Source organism: Daktulosphaira vitifoliae, unplaced genomic scaffold (genome assembly GCF_025091365.1).
Source record: "Daktulosphaira vitifoliae isolate Bord-2020 unplaced genomic scaffold, ASM2509136v1 Scaffold_1, whole genome shotgun sequence".
Lineage (NCBI taxonomy): Eukaryota > Metazoa > Arthropoda > Insecta > Hemiptera > Phylloxeridae > Daktulosphaira > Daktulosphaira vitifoliae.
Window position 1 is genome coordinate 56369636 of NW_026099572.1, and position 14981 is coordinate 56384616.

The 14981-nt window shown below is 25.1% G+C and overlaps 1 protein-coding gene across 2 annotated transcripts; it reads right to left on the minus strand.

Moving 5' to 3' along the window:
• Nucleotides 1-851: 851 nt before the first annotated feature.
• On the minus strand, nt 852-13690 carry LOC126901496 (protein shuttle craft-like). 2 transcript variants are annotated; one of them, XM_050677982.1, is made up of 16 exons: nt 13161-13290; nt 12825-12959; nt 11749-11836; nt 11589-11656; nt 11235-11405; nt 10418-10652; nt 10193-10356; nt 4917-5210; nt 4704-4858; nt 4181-4334; nt 2789-2988; nt 2493-2717; nt 1978-2129; nt 1473-1671; nt 1257-1409; nt 852-1190 (listed from the first exon to the last, which is right to left on the minus strand). In XM_050677982.1, exons 2-16 carry the CDS (start codon nt 12928-12930, stop codon nt 1074-1076), a joined length of 2481 nt encoding a protein of 826 aa, XP_050533939.1. In that variant the 5' UTR covers nt 12931-12959; nt 13161-13290; the 3' UTR covers nt 852-1073. The 2 variants fall into 2 exon arrangements, with proteins under 2 accessions (XP_050533939.1, XP_050533933.1); XM_050677976.1 differs by lacking the exon at nt 13161-13290 and adding an exon at nt 13556-13690 and having other exon boundaries at nt 853-1190.
• Between the last annotated feature and the right edge of the window lie 1291 nt (nt 13691-14981).

Consider the following 14981-nt stretch of genomic DNA (forward strand, 5'->3'; position numbering starts at 1 on the left):
TTAATACAATTTTTTTGATGAGAAATAATATTTTTTAATAATCCTTTTTTCATTCGACATACTTTATCTTAATTAGGATATTAATAATGAACTAGCAGTTTATAAAGCTTTTGGAGTAATCCACCAATTTTTTAAAATTAAACACTATCTAAAGATTTGTATCGTAGCGTTTTTTTTGTGATTTTAATCACTGTCAGATATCATACTTGATCCAACTATGCTACGTTACCACTGTGCCGCGACCCCTCTGTGCTGGGTTTTTTATTTTTATAATATCTCTGTAAATATTACAATATTACATTATTGAATATCAATTTCATACTAAATTTAATTACTATAATTATTATGTATTCATATATTATAATTATAAATCGGGATAAAATTAAGGAAATAAGAGTTATGGTTGCTTTTGAAATAATCTACCAATCTCTTAAAATTAAAAACTATCTACAGATTTGCATCGAAGCGTTTCTTATGATAGTGATTTTAATCACTGTCAGATATCATCTATACTTGTCCCAACTATGCCACGTTCACATTGTGTCGCGACCACACTGTGCTACCGTTTTTTGTATAATATTCTTGATTTAAAATATACAATTAAATCTCATTTTTAGTATTTTCATAGTTATTTAGCAGTGTGTTTGTTACATAAGGCTATAGACAAATTGAACATTGTTTTGGCATTTGAAAATCAATTAATTAATTTATATTGTCAGATTTTATACTTGTATTTTTGAGTTCTAAATATGTAATTTAGAAAAAAAATTATTAGATTATATATTAGAACACCATAAACTTTATTATTGATATACAAATTAAATTTCCATAAATATATAACAACCATGCTTTCACAAGTTTACTAAATTATTGTATAGTTACAATTAAAAAAAAAAAATTGTTTATTATCTTTTGAACTTAGAAATAATATATATATATATCCTATAATATTTTCTATACTTTGTTATAATTGTATATATTTTTTAAATTTATTTATAATTTTTACACTGTCATCAAAGCCAACAAAAAAATTCTGATATTTATTTTCTAAAAAAACATTTTAAAATAACGAGTTATTTTTTATTTAGAATCACCATATTTCGCTTTTGAATACTAGAAAATGGATTGACTCGTGGACATCCACCTTCTCGTTGTAAAACTTCAACAACACTATAATTTGGCAACCACGACTGTGACAAAAAAAAAAAACAAAAAATTATAAGAACAAAAAAATGGGTTAACTTGTTTCAATTTACCTTGTCTCTAAGAGCTGTAGCTACCACATTCCTATTAGGTTCAGAATCATAAGCAACTGATTCACATCCAAAGTGTTCACAATATTCATGTACTAACTTACGTTTCTCATATTTCATTACTTCAAACGAATGACTACGTGAATTTTGTTTAGACTTAAATGAATATATATGATAAATATTAATAATTTCATCAAATAATTATTAGAAAAATAATACTTGTTTAGCATTTGTAACAAGCTCAGCAAGTTTTTCATGAATATAATTGCAAAATGATGCATCTTTTTTTGCAAAGTCTTTCATGAAATCTGAGTATCTAGGTGTAACATTAGGTGATAAATCTGGATTTCGAATTTGTAATGCTAAAGCAATGCGTCGGTTTCTCTCAATTTTGGTGCATTCAGAAGTGCATTCCAATCTAAAACAAAGGAAATTAATAATTTTATTATTATTGAAGCTTTGTGCAACAAAGCAGCAATCTTTTTTTTAATCCTAGTTTTTTATTTTTTATAATATATAATACATTAAAAATATATCTAGTATATAAAAAAATTGACTTTTTAGAAATATGTAATAAATTATTTTTCATAAAAAATTATTTATTAATATTATAAATTTAATACATTTTAAAAATAAAAAATAAATTTAAATAAGAGAGTACTAAATTTCCATGAAATGTCTCAATAATATATAAAAAAATTTAAACCTTAAAATCCTTACTAACATTTTAAAAGTTTTAATAGTTGACTTTGATACCACTATATTATCCAAAAAGCTCATAGATTGTGTTTGAAGCTGTAGACGATATTCATTTACTTTAGGATCAGAACATAATCTAGTTTCAGTTATATTTCCACATGGACAACTAACATTTACCTTGAAAAAAGTAATAAAAGTAAAGAAAGAAAATGCATTAAGTAAAAATTGAAAAATTTTTAGCTACTTAAATTTTAGTATATGATAACTAGAACTAGTATGTATTACATTAAATATACAAAACTGATTGTAGTAATTAATAAAAAAAATCTCTTTACATAAAAAAGATTATGACACAGTTTTGTTTTAAATTCAATTTATTGTATAGTATTTTAACATTGTGTAACAAATAAGAAATTTTCTTCAGAACTTAAGTTGTTTAAAATTTTTAAAAAACTGCAATGTTCTAATAATTAATATATATCTAAAATATTAAATATATAAGATTAATTAAATTGAACATGTTAATACATAAATATGTACCATTATTCTACAAGACTTTACTGGACATGGGCCAGTGTGGCAAGGTTTTGAACATGGATGACCACATTCTGTTTTTAATAAATTGCATGGTAACTGACATGGTTTACTATCACACGGTGCTGGGTGACAGGGTTTGATACATTTATGTAGTTTACATGGTAAAAGATTTCCACAAGGCATACCACATGACACATTCTTTATATGACAAGGAATAGCAAAACGTAACTAAACAGTATGTAAATTTAGAATAAATAACTATAACTTAATAAAAAAAAAAAATTTTTAGTTAATTTCACCTCATGACCACCATAACAAAGTTTTTCTGTAAGAGCTATACAAGGGGGGCATTGATCTTCGTCATGACAAACGTGTGTAGCTGGATGACCACATTCATGTTCTCTTGAACAAGGTAGAGAACAAGGGGGTCTACGTGTTCCACACCTTACAGGGGGAGGAATATATGTATTACCACAATGACAGTATAATGCTTCATAACCTAAAAAAAAATCAAAACAAAGAAAAATTTAAGTATACAATTATTTTAACACTATGCCTACTAAGTTTCTTAAACAATATAGATATATCGACAAAGAGCTGATTTCTTATAAGAATTTATCTAAGGGTACACTTTTTAAAAAATACATAAAAATTATAATATAACAATATTGATTTATAAAACTATGAATAATAATAACTTTTATCATAATTAATGCAAGAAGCAAAAATATATTCAATTATTAAAGTTTTAATTTATAATAAGTTTATTTATAAAATACATAATAAAAGTTTTTTTTATAATTTTCTATTACACCTTATATATATATAAACAAATTTTTATGACATGGTCCCGCCATTCGTCCACCTATAACAACCGTCGCCCTACTATGAGTATTTTGGTTTGACTGACCAACACCTTGTGCTATACGACACGGTGCAAAGTTCAGCAAGTGCCACACGGCCAAAGACGACCCGCCGCAAATGATACGTTGAGTCTTCTTCCAGTTGTTAAAATGACAACTTCGATGATGTACGCCATCAGCTCCAGTTGTGCGCACGACCAAACTCAACAAACCGATCCGCACCCGCGCACAGTTGCCATCAACACTGCTAATTTTTTGACGCCCGAGGATCATGCAGGATACCGCGTCGCCGACGCCAGGGAAAGTGCCACGATATTATGCCAAGATTATTATTAACTGTGTATGATATATTTTCGCACCTAAGTCGCTTTTCTATATATGTATATAAGTATACTAATTACTATTAAAATTTATATATTAACACGCTTCATTCTCATTAAGAGATATAAAGTGTATTCATTCCAATTACGAATCCGGTATTGTCATTTTTCGACACTACCTCCACATGCCGGGAATAGGTAATTTGCACGTCTGCTATCTTCCTTGGATGTGGTAGCCGTTTCTCAGACTCCCTCTCCAGAATAGAACCCTGATTCCCCGTTATCCGTTATACAAACCATGATATTGATAGTAACTACCATCATAAAGTCGATAAAGCAGAGAAAAAGTTCAATGGAACAGTACATGAAACTTAATGAAAACATGATCGAGTTCATAACGATTATAGTCATATTACATACTATAATATTTTAACCAAAAACATACATACCATAGCTATTTATATAAAATAATATAGTTAAAAAAACTAAAAAACACGCTTTTACTTACTTGAAATGTAACAGGTATTACAGCTACCTGTATGGCACATTCTATCACATCGGTGTTGACGACAATTCAACAATCCGTTACAAATTCTATCACAAATATGATCTTGTGCATTGCAACAAAGAATAGTACACCTATGTTTACCACAAGACAATATCTGGAAAAATCATTTTATTTTTTTATTTTTTGAAAAAATGTCTAATTTTTTCAAATATTTGAGGTTATAAGTGAAAAATTAAAAAGTAATTAATGGGTGATAAATCATGAAATATGTGAAACTTAAAAGTACCTTCTATACATAATTATTACTTTAAGAATAATATATAAATTACTTAGTTGTCCTATTAGGCCATACCCTTTATATGTTTAAAGAGTCCTGTCTCTCTGTCAAAATTAAGTATTTCTTTATGGTTATAGGTTTTTGACATTTTCTTTTCAAGGAAAGGATTTTTCTCAATTTAATAATAATGTATTCATACCTAAATTCAAAACTCTAACACTAATAACATAATAATTTAAATTATACCTTATTACATTTCTTTTTACAAGTAAGTTCACAAGTAACAGTTGCACATTTTATTTCTTTTGATCTATTTCCACAGCGGCATATATATCTAGTTTTTAGGTTACATTTAGAACATGGACCTTCATGACATTTTTGTTTACACAAATGAGGTGATTCTAAAATTTTCAATGCTATGTTGTTAAAAATATAAAATTATTATTTGCAATATTTTACCTGGTTGACCACAACCTAGTGGTTTTTCACAAAGCTCATTGCACGTTGGGATTGGCAATGTACAAGATTTTCGATTATCAAGCTCATCCTTGGAGAGTAATCTCTTACCACAAGGACATCTGTCAGCAATTAGTTTAGCACACGGTTCACATTGCCCCATATGACACAGTTGTTGACAAACATGATTATTACATGAAAGTTTTTTATTACATGGTTTACTGCAACTGTAATAAACAACCATTGCATTTTCTCTAGTACATGGCACTTGTCTTTGTGAAGAGCCACAATAACACACTGAAATTAAAAATAAATTTTATAATTTATAAGTTTAGCATTTGGAACATGTATTTTATTGTTGTTACAGGCAATTAAGGGTCATTGTTACCTCCTACAAAGAGAAAGTTTCTTAATTATTTTATACAACTAGATAAATTTTCTATAATCTAATATTTATGGGAGCTGATTTTAGATCAGAATGCATCAGAGATTGATACCTTATAAACTGGACTCCACATTGTTTTTCTACTAGGAATAAACACACAAATTTTATTTTAGATTTTAATTTTTGCTGGCGAAAAATTTTTTTTTCAAATTGTGCGACTTTTTTTTTAAATTATTTTGGTAGCGTCCTCTTATATTAAAAAATTATAAATCAAAACTATTAAATTATGCTGGATATTAGTTAAGGACACTTTAAGTGTCCTTAAGATATTAGTTAATGTGACACTTTATTTTGAGATTGCCCTAAACAGAAGATTAGTTTGCTACCTAAAGTTTAATTTCTGTATACTAGGGAGGGAGATGATTGTAGTGATTTTTTGAACGAAGGACATGAAGTTTTTTGCTGCTGTAAAAACATCTGTATATTTACTCATCCATATATCTATACTCGCAAACATAGTTTAACAATACTTGTTAATAATTCATTATTCCCATTTATACAAAAAGAATTAAATGCTATATCATACAAACTTCAAATGAAAATGTATTAAAATAAAGTCTTTATTATATATGAAGTATTAACATATCAAACAATACTGAGATCATAATTTGACAATATAATATTTTTTACAATTAACTAATAATTTAATATATACTTGATGAAAAATATGAAAAAATAAAATACCTTTCTGTATAAACCAAATTTATAAGTAGTAAAAAAAAAAGTCATAAAGAATTACACAGTGTTATATATAACAATTATACATGAAAAGTTTTTGATGAATTAATAAGAAATGAATTGTTAATTTTTTATTTTGTAATAAAAAAAAAGTAATATATTTGTAAATATTTAACAAAATGTAATACTTTAGAGTATTTAAATTATTACTTTGTAATAGGTTTGATAAGTTAATTATAAGTTACTTATTTAATAGGAAAAAATTCATTTTAAAAATATATTGACACAAAGAAAACAATCACATTTTGTTGAATTACTTGTATTTTTAACATATTTTGTAATACTCAACATTAATATTTTACAAAAATAAGCAAAATTAATTTTAGTAGGAAGAACTTGAATCAGATAAAGATGAGTCTGAATTACTCATAGATGGCGGATTACTGGAACTACCTTGAGAACTACTTTGATCATTGAAACTTTGCCTACTATCTGAACTTTCATGACAAACAAAATCATAACCACTATAATACGAAGAATTAGTATTACTTTCACTATCACTATCACTTCCCGGATAACTATTTTCTATTTCAGAACTCATTTCATCATTACTACTAGTTCTTTCTCTCGATGTGTTCATAGCAATATTGCGTATTCCACTTTGTGCACTTTGTACACTTGAGTCACTGCAGCTATTGACACTTGAAACACTGTTTTCATCATCATGTGAATCAGTGCTGTTTCCATTTTCTAAGTCTACTTCCATAGCACTACTGTTACTTTCTGAATGATCAGAACTAGAATAATTATCATAGTTTGAATTTATTGATGAGTTATCATTATTAAATTGCATCCTCCATAAGCTATCTAATGACTGATTATCATCAAAATCATCATTATCATCAGAATCATCATAATCTTGAGTATCATTTTCGTCATCAAAACTTACATGACTATCATTATCATTAGCTTCCAAGTTATTCATGACTTCAATTGGATCTATACCTAACATTCGTAGCTCTTCTTCATGAACACCACCAGGTAAACTACTTCGAGAATGATTAGCCAAAACTAATGGTTCCAATGGTTGCATCACTGGATTGTTTTCAGAAGATTTAAAAAAATTGATATCTAAAAAAAAAAAATTAGTTGAAAAAAAAAATCTAATAGCTAAAATTAGATTAATAACATATTAGGCGTTCTTTACGTATTTATTTTAAATTAACATTATGAATATAATAATTTTAAGCTAGAATGGCGTTTTTTACAATTTTACTTAGAAATTATAATAATGTTAAGATAACTATAATTTTATAAAAATTAATATGATTTTTATTTATATAATTATGGATATAAATCTTGAGTGACGCCAAATAAGGGGCTCAAATAAAATTTTCACTTTTACAGAAAATGGTAGCTATTTACTTCTTTATTTTGCCAATAATAACATACCACTTGGATGGCCAAAAATATTTTTGGTTGGAGTAACTATAATTTAAAAAAATTTGGGACTAACCCCTTTCCTATGTCTATGGTTTCTACCAAGATTTTAACCAAAATTAGTTACAAATAAATTACAATATATGTTCAAGAGTGAGAGAATAAAAAGGGAGGTATAAATAATGTGCCATCTTAACCTATTAAATTCAATATAAAAGATTAATTAATTATATTTTTTATATTGGAACCATCAGCAAGTCAAAATTACTATTTAATTAAAATTTTCAATAACTTATATGTTTAAAATAAAAAACGCCTAATAGTTCAATATATTAGTTTATCAATTTTTAATAAATACTTACCCAATTAGACCTTAACTATAAGTACACTCAATGACACACTCAACATTTAGTGAATAAATAAAATACGTAAAGAACAACCATGAATATTGTGTTGTATTCATTTAATAGTTGACCATTTATAAAAACAAGAAAAAAAAAATCGACTAATATATTTTATAGAATAACTTAAAAAATTTAATCTTTTTTTTATATGAAATAACTTAAATTATATTGATTATTGTATAATAATACATCATTAAATTTTATATAATTCTGTACATTTCCTCCCAAAAAAAAATTTATTGAAAAAAGGCTAAATTCCATTCCCTACACACCTCTCTCAATGTAGTAATATCTATTTTGTGGCTAAGTTTAAAAACTTCATGCTTACATTCATGAGCAACAATAATCCTTCAATTTGTATTGTATTTTTTTAGGAGGAAGTTGAACATTTCTTCACAGTTAGATTTTTATTAAAGATATAATTCTTTTTTGCTGGCTAAAGCCAATAAAGTACCTATTTTTCATTCACTAAAAAATCAGAGTATATGATTTCCTACTTTGCTACCCCCAAATGATGCTACTACCAGTTAGACTGTTTTGATTAAATAACAATTTTCAGATTTTTCCTTTTTCTAACATTATAAGACCTACTTTAGTACCAAATTTCACATTTCTACCTTTATGGAAAACATAAAATAAAAATAATAAACACAATAAAATTGAAAACTTTGAAATTCTCCTATTTTGAAATTTTTCAACATTAAGAACTAAATTTTTAAGTGTTCTAAACTTAAACTGTATTTTGAATTTTAAAAGTGTACCTTGAAAAAAAATATATTTACAGAAATTTTAAAAATTTGTTCAGATGTGTAAAAATACATTTTCTTTTATTGTTAACAAAAAATAGAAACTTTAAGCATATAAAACATTTATTAGGAATATTACACTTTTTATCATTTTTTAACACTTAGAACTTTTCACAGTTCCACTCATAATTTTAGATTTAAAATTTTATAATTTTAAGTAATTTCTTAATTATTAATTTATTATCTTATATAATAAATTTATAACTAACCCATTCATTTAAATTTATCCTATCTAGCTTTTTTTTTTAAATAATCATAAAAATTAGATTAATTTTGTCATAAATAAATTCTTGTTCCAAGTTCATAAAATCATACTTATTATAGCTACAAATAATTTTATAAATATTCTAATAAACATTAAGCTGTCAAACTCCAAGCATTTAAATCTCTATTTCCCAATCTACTAACATCATTTCATAAACTCAAAGACTTTACAAGTATCCAGACAATGATAAAAAAATATTCTTCGAAATTAAAATTTAACTATATCAAATCATCAAATTATTTTGATGTTTTTATTTTAATAAATTTAAATGCAACAAAAATGTAATAGGTCAAGGATTCCTAGAATATACATTAAAATTTAACTCCAACTACTCAAATTAATAATTAATCTCACAAGTTGTTAAGTATGGACATACAATTTTAATTATAAATGTAAATTTTCTTTTCAAAATATTTATTGATCTGTTATGAGTGTATGGTGAAAAACCCTTGATAAGTTTAAAAATCATAACCCGGGTTCATAATTTGTAGTAATAAAGAAAAAGCGTTAATTTAACTACTATAATAAGTAACTAAAAATATTGTTTTTAGTGATTTAATAACATCAAATAGAATAAAATTTGCAAAAAAAAACAAAACTAGCATAATAGCAGCTCATAAACTTCAAAAACATATAAAACTTTGTATTTAGCTTATTGGTTTTCTAAAGCAAATTTAAAGCTTACATAAGTATTCCTAGTACCTTTCTAAAAAATATGTAAATACTAGAAATTATGAACTCGTATCATAACAGAAATACACATCAATAACTATTTAATAACCTTAAAATCTTAACATAGTATTTAACAAACATTGAGCAGTAATTTAATATCTTTATAAAATACATTTTTATTATTTAATTATATCAAGCTTAGAAATTGGCAAACATAGATCATCAATATATTATATAGTATAGTGTTTATATGTTCACTCTACAAAAACATTAAAATTAAATTTTGCACATTTTTTTTTCTTAATTAGCTCTTCTATATTTATAATTTAATATCCAGAAATATTACTGGTCCTCACTGAGAAGCACTCTTGTGGAAGCCCAGGGTTATTTACATAGTAAATTATATATATATATATAATTAAAATATAGAAAGAATTTAAAATTTAGTTGTTATTTCCAAAACAAAATAATTCTGAGAAAATGTGTTGCAAAAAATGATTATTGAATACTCTAATTTGTATAATGTAGTTCATAACTTAAAAAAAGTTTGTATTTTATATTTTACATACCTTGAAGACAGTTTTTATTACATGGATCACAGTCTCCAGCATGGCATATTTTTTCACAAACATGATTTTTGCAATGTAATTGTTTTGAGCAAGTATTTTGACATGACAATGGAGAAGATTTCCCACATTGGACATATACTTTAGTCTTTCCACAGCCACAATTTCTAAAAAAAATTGATTTTTTATACATTTTCATCAGTAATTTTTCTAAAGTTAATATTTTACCTTTGTATTTGGACTACACAAGTAGGACACGGCCCTGGATGACATAACAGAGTACATTTATGATGACAACTATATGTTTCATTAGAATTTTTTTTTTGCTTTCCACAGACTTGACCACATGAATGTGGTATATCTACATTATTAGAAAAGGGATTTGGATAGCTGCCACAAAAACACATATAAACTGGTTTTCCTTTAACTTCATTTTGACAAGCTGGACACCTCCAATTAGTTCCTAATAATGTTATGTATATATTAAATAAAATAAAGATATTATTATTATGATAAAATTATAATAAAACTAAATTAAGTCCCACAATACCTTAACCTATTACAAATTGCTTTAATATTTTTTATTGGAAAAAATGTGCTTTTTTAAATTTCATGTACATGGAACTACTTTTTAATTTAAAATTTTTCATCAAGATTTTTAGTTCATACGAGGTTTTATTTAAATAATTTCTTTATGCTTATTAAAAACATATATAGAATAACAATTAATAGGAATAATTTAATGTAAATTGGTTATTGGTCTAAAAGGTTATTTGAAATTTTTTATTATCAAACTACAGACATATAAATGTTTAAATAAATATTATATTGACAAAATTATTAAAAAATAAGTGCAAATGACATTTTTGTAGAGTCTGTCATATTGGACAAAGTAACTTTTCACATAACTTTTTAGTATGTCATTGATGACTGATTAAAAATATACTAATTTAATATAATAATTTTTTTGTTAATATTAGATTACATTTTATAAAGAAGTCAATTTATAATGATTAAAAAATTCTTAAATACATTTAGAATTTACCATTATATGATTTCAAAAACCAAACCATAATACATTTTAAGTGAAAAATTTGATAACAATTTTGACAACTCCATATTGGTTCGTCATTTGCTGTTTGTTCATAACAAACCACACAGTCTGCTTGACCACTATTTAAAAGGTCAATTAAAACATCTCTTTGCGATAAGTTAGCTAAAAATAACAATATTAAGCAATTATAGTTTTTTTTTTTTGTATGCTTTTATTAGCCCATTAAGGGCCATAGCGGCCTCCCCCAAAGGAGGAGGTTTCTTAACCATTTATACTACAGAATGGATGGTTAGTCCATAAATAAGCAATTATAGTACTGAAAAATATTATTATTTGCTAACTTACAAGTATTAGAGGTAGTTAATTCAGTAGTAACTGTTTTATCTTCAGAACTCTTTGTACCGTTTTCATTACTATGAAATAATTAAGTATAAATAGGTGTGTAGTATAATAATGAAATAAAAAAAAGTATTTGGGTTATAAATTTATAAATTTGATTACATACCTAAAGTTACTCAAAGAGTTTCCATAAAAAGTCATCGATATGATTGGTTCATCTTGTACTTGAATATCAGGTATATCATGACTTTCAACTAAAAAAACATAATATACAAAATAAATATAATTAACTTCTATGGACAATTTACCTATAAGACTAAAACTTTTCATGATATAATTGACACATTCTGCAGACAAATGGCCAACTTACAAAATATAGATTTAAAAAAAAAACGAAAATAAAAGTTTTCAATACTTTTATTGTTAAATAAGGTATAGAGGTTGTAGTTTTGTTAGTAGAAGAATTTATCCCCCTAAAATAAAAAATATTTATATGCTACTATATAAATCTCTGAAAAAAGTTGTACAGATTTGAGATACTTCAAAGTGGCTTAAAAAAAAATTAATAAATGCTTATAATTGTACCCCCTATTTATAACACATACTCTACCTATGTTACATATCCTCTCTATGTATTAAAATTTTTTTATAACTAAATAATTACTCATCCTAAAATTTTTATTGTCCCAAATCATTAAAAAGAAATAAAAATATGATTTTTAACAAAGTTTAAAAATGCATAAATTATATAAAAAAAAAAATACAACAAAATGTTTATTGTATCAAAAGTAATTAAGAGTTGTCAGTTTGTTCCATCAGTAAAAATTTTATATTTCAAATAATTTTTGATAGAAACTGGTATAAAAATTACACAATTGAAAACATACAATAATAATAACAATGATAAATTTTCTCAGTATGGATACAATAAGATAAAATTTTCATTACAGATATAATGTAACTAGGAGATTATTATAAAATAATATTTGTAAAAAAGGCATACCAATCAATTAGCTATTTGTCTGGAGAATTCATAAATTTAATAACAGAAAATTAAATCAATAATTGATTTAATTTTCTGATAATTATTTTTAATTATTAAAAATAATTATCTTCTTGAGAATTAAATAGACAATCTAATTTAAAATAGTTAAGTTATATTTTCTAAAACTATGATCTTAGAAAATATAGAATGGTAAACAATCGCTGCAACAACCTAACCCTTAAATTATTTTAAAATACCTGAAGGAACAAATTCTGGTGCATTAGGAGACAGATTTGATGTACTTTGTAACCTATTTGAATTACCCAAATGATCAGTTCTTTTTCTGCTATAATTTCTAGGCATCTTCCGATAGATAACTTAATTTAAAATACCTGTAAATAAATAAATAAAATAAAACTGTTAAAATAGTAGCTAACTAGAAAAATGTTATAAAAAAAGTATTATCACTATTTTTCTATGCTCAATTGGTTTAACAAATTTAAAAAATCATAACCTCCAAAATTCAATTCAACAAAAATATTGCAGTTTCCTTGTAAAAACATATATATATTAATTATTTAAAAAGCACATACTTAAAAGAAATAATATTATCATCACAATTTTGAAATTAGTTCCATAATAATCCAATGACATATTCTATGAAATTTAAACCTAAGTAAAACTGTAAAATGAAATAACAAAGAATGGTTTGAAAGTAAACAAAATACAATTTATTTTGCATAGTAGTTTTATTTATTGAATTAAAGACACTCATAAACCCAAAAGATTTTATTTCCTAAGGTTAAGTTAAAACATAGATTATCGGTGTCTTAAGCAAAAAAAAACTACTTAAATCGTTTAAATATTCTTGGTGTAGTAATAATAACTATAAATATATGTATATATATATATTTTAATTATAAAATTTATTAACTTAATTAAAATATAAAAATGACTGAATGGTTATTTGTAAAGGTAAAATACTCACCAATTAAAATTTCTTACAGATTTCGTGACATATTTTACTCATAAATGACTTTGATCGGTTTATATAATATCCAATTATCACAAAAAATATTATAACATTGATAATATACTCACAGACCACATAACTGGTCTGTGTTAATGTGAAAAACCAGGGTAACAACATTTACAATAATCAGTTACACTAGTTAATTTAATTATTTATATATTAATAATTTATGATGACAAAAAATTGTATTAGTAAAATTACATCTAGAAATTTTTTACAGTTATTAATTTTAAAATCAATGACATAGCAGAAGCAAATACAAAAAAGGGCTAATTGAACTATGACCTTCCAAAATTAAAATTATTTTCTAAAAAAAATTCTGTTTTCTGTGTTGCAAAGGACTTTGTTCCAAAAAGAATGGATCCTAGAATAAATTATTTTTGCAGTAACTAAGATAGAAACTAATTTCATAAAAATTAATTCACGAGAGACATGAACAAATAAGTTTTTATGAGAAACATTTAGGAAATTTAAAATTCTTTTAAATATTAGTATTTCTAAATTTTTTTCCTTTGTTTCTAAGTGTTACAAATAAAAATGTACTTTAACATTGACGATTAGCAATGAATACTAGGCGAGATACCGAAATAATATTATAAGGCCCCTTGTAAATATGTGGACCTACATTTTATGTTAGATGTTGTCACTTTTAAGTAATTATAATATTTATTTATGATAATTTATTATGATAAAACAATTAAGAATAATATAATACTAATCTAAATTCATGACTTACGCAATTTATAAAATAGCTCAAAATAATAGGTAAAGTTAATTTATAAATAGTCAGAAACCGTTTGGTTTGGCTAAGTATCTATTTGAGACAATTTTTAAGGCAAGATAAATTTACATCACACGTTATGTTATTAATATTAGGGTTCTTATTTTCTGTGTCGACTAAATTTGGTTAATTATATAATTTAGAATGAATTTTAAATACAAAAGTGGCGATGGAAAAATAAAATTATACAGGAAAATATTGTTGTTGGTGAGTGGTCAGATATGTGGGGTGAATGCGTTACGACAGTCTAATCTCAAGGCCATAGACGACAAGATACACGAGAATAATAACACGTTGCACGTGGAGAATTACAAACAAACTTACAACAATCAACAGTGCTCGAATTGGGGGGGTGCGCAGATGGATGGAGCTCCTCTAAATTTTTTTTATATTATTTTGCGCACCCCAACTACTTTTTTTTATTAGTACGGGAGGACGGTGGAAAATACGACCGCATTATTTTTTTAAATATAGATTTAAATTGTGATCAATTTTACAATTTAAAATATTTTGTAATAAAATAATTTTTAGCTTCGATGCGAAGCTGAGAAGGTATTAATTTTACTATGATGTGTTTTTTTTTTTTTTTTTTTTTTTTTT